Source organism: Rhagoletis zephyria, unplaced genomic scaffold (genome assembly GCF_001687245.7).
Source record: "Rhagoletis zephyria isolate East Lansing unplaced genomic scaffold, Rhagoletis_zephyria_1.1 Rzeph_scaffold_50761, whole genome shotgun sequence".
NCBI lineage: Eukaryota > Metazoa > Arthropoda > Insecta > Diptera > Tephritidae > Rhagoletis > Rhagoletis zephyria.
Genome location: NW_016207815.1, coordinates 651 through 2042, shown reverse-complemented (window position 1 = coordinate 2042; position 1392 = coordinate 651). Strand labels below are relative to the sequence as shown.

General features: G+C 34.0%; 1 protein-coding gene across 1 annotated transcript; it reads right to left on the bottom strand.

Annotated features, from left to right (window-relative positions):
- Window positions 1–5: 5 nt before the first annotated feature.
- LOC108355834 (acylphosphatase-2-like) lies at window positions 6–1137 on the bottom strand (the record flags this gene model as incomplete). Its single annotated transcript, XM_017606967.1, has 4 exons — window positions 908–1137; window positions 821–837; window positions 509–618; window positions 6–102 (listed from the first exon to the last, which is right to left on the bottom strand). Coding segments are annotated over exons 1-4 (273 nt in total), but the record flags the coding sequence as incomplete, so codon positions are not given.
- Window positions 1138–1392: the final 255 nt, after the last annotated feature.

Sequence of the window (1392 nt, the reverse complement as noted above, 5' to 3'; positions counted from 1 at the left end):
GAAAAATTCGAAAATGTGAAATCTTGTAATTTTTTTGTCTCGCTGAAGTCGGCCTTATCAATGCGACTAGTAGGACTTCCCGTTTTCTGCAGCCAATGTTTCCTATAAAAAATTGCAAAGGATTTATGTATGTAGTTAATTTTACGTTGTTTTGGAGAAAGATATATTCAACAAGGCAGAAGTGACGAAAAAATTATCCGAATATTCGTTCCCATGACAGTTGTTATCTGTAAGCCGATTGCCGTTTAAACAAATAAAATATACATGGTTAATTAAGAGCTGTCACTCCAGCTGATTACATAAAATCTCTTGAGGAAAATTCTATGCTGTTAAAACAACAAAATTTAGAGCTCTTTGTAGCCGACGTTATAAGAAAATTTAAATTAAGGAATTTTTTTAATATTATTTGCGATATTTTGTTCTATGTTTGGCATTTTGAGAGCACTCCAAAAGGGAGAACTGTCGAAAAAACTTCTTCCTTATTGAATATGCCTTCTTTTGTACCTACATTTGCTCGAAGGTCTCGGTGGTTCCCTCAATTTGTCCCTTGACAGTGTCGTACGGTGTGTTCATACACCATCCGCGCACACCTAAAGATATTGCTTGCTTTTCGGTGTACTGCAAAAAATTTGTTTAACAATCATGAAAAAAGGCTTGCTGGGTTATGCGCAGTTAACTATGGACCAATTAATTTTAATACTATTCTTACAAGCTTTTATTGTGTACATATGTTGGTTTATGACACGTACAGCATACTATTTGCCTGTTTATTAATAGTGCTAGCCTAGCCCGAATTGATTGACTACAATCCCAAACTTACCATTCGAAATGATACTCCTACAAAGAAGTGGATACGTTCATTGGCGTAAGAAATACATTGCAAAAAAATTAATAATTTGCCGGTTACCTTGAACTATTCCATGTACTTCAAAATCACAGCTCAATATTTCCGGCATTTTTAAGAAATATAATACAAAATGTAGATGTGTAATGGTCACTTAGTGCAATAAATAATTGTTCATTTCCTTTTATTTTGTTCTACTTGCCTGTTTGATTACAAAATCGGCTGTCAAATCGACGCATGCGCACTGTGGGTTAAAAAAGTAGGGCCGTTCAGGATGTTGTGGAAATGGTCTGTAGTTTGCAGTTGGAATTGAATTTGCAAATTTTATGTTTGCTGTTGCTTGCTGTCATGGCAACCGTGTTGTTGTTGTGAATTTACAAATGTAACGAATATGCTCTTGCAAGAGCAAATGCCCAAGATCCTGAACAGCCCTAGTAATTTTAATGCTGATCAATTAATTAATTTACGCTGAACTACTTAGTTCGTTAATAAAAAAGTATAAAAAAAATAAAATCCGCTTAAATAAAATGTATTTGATTTATTTTTAA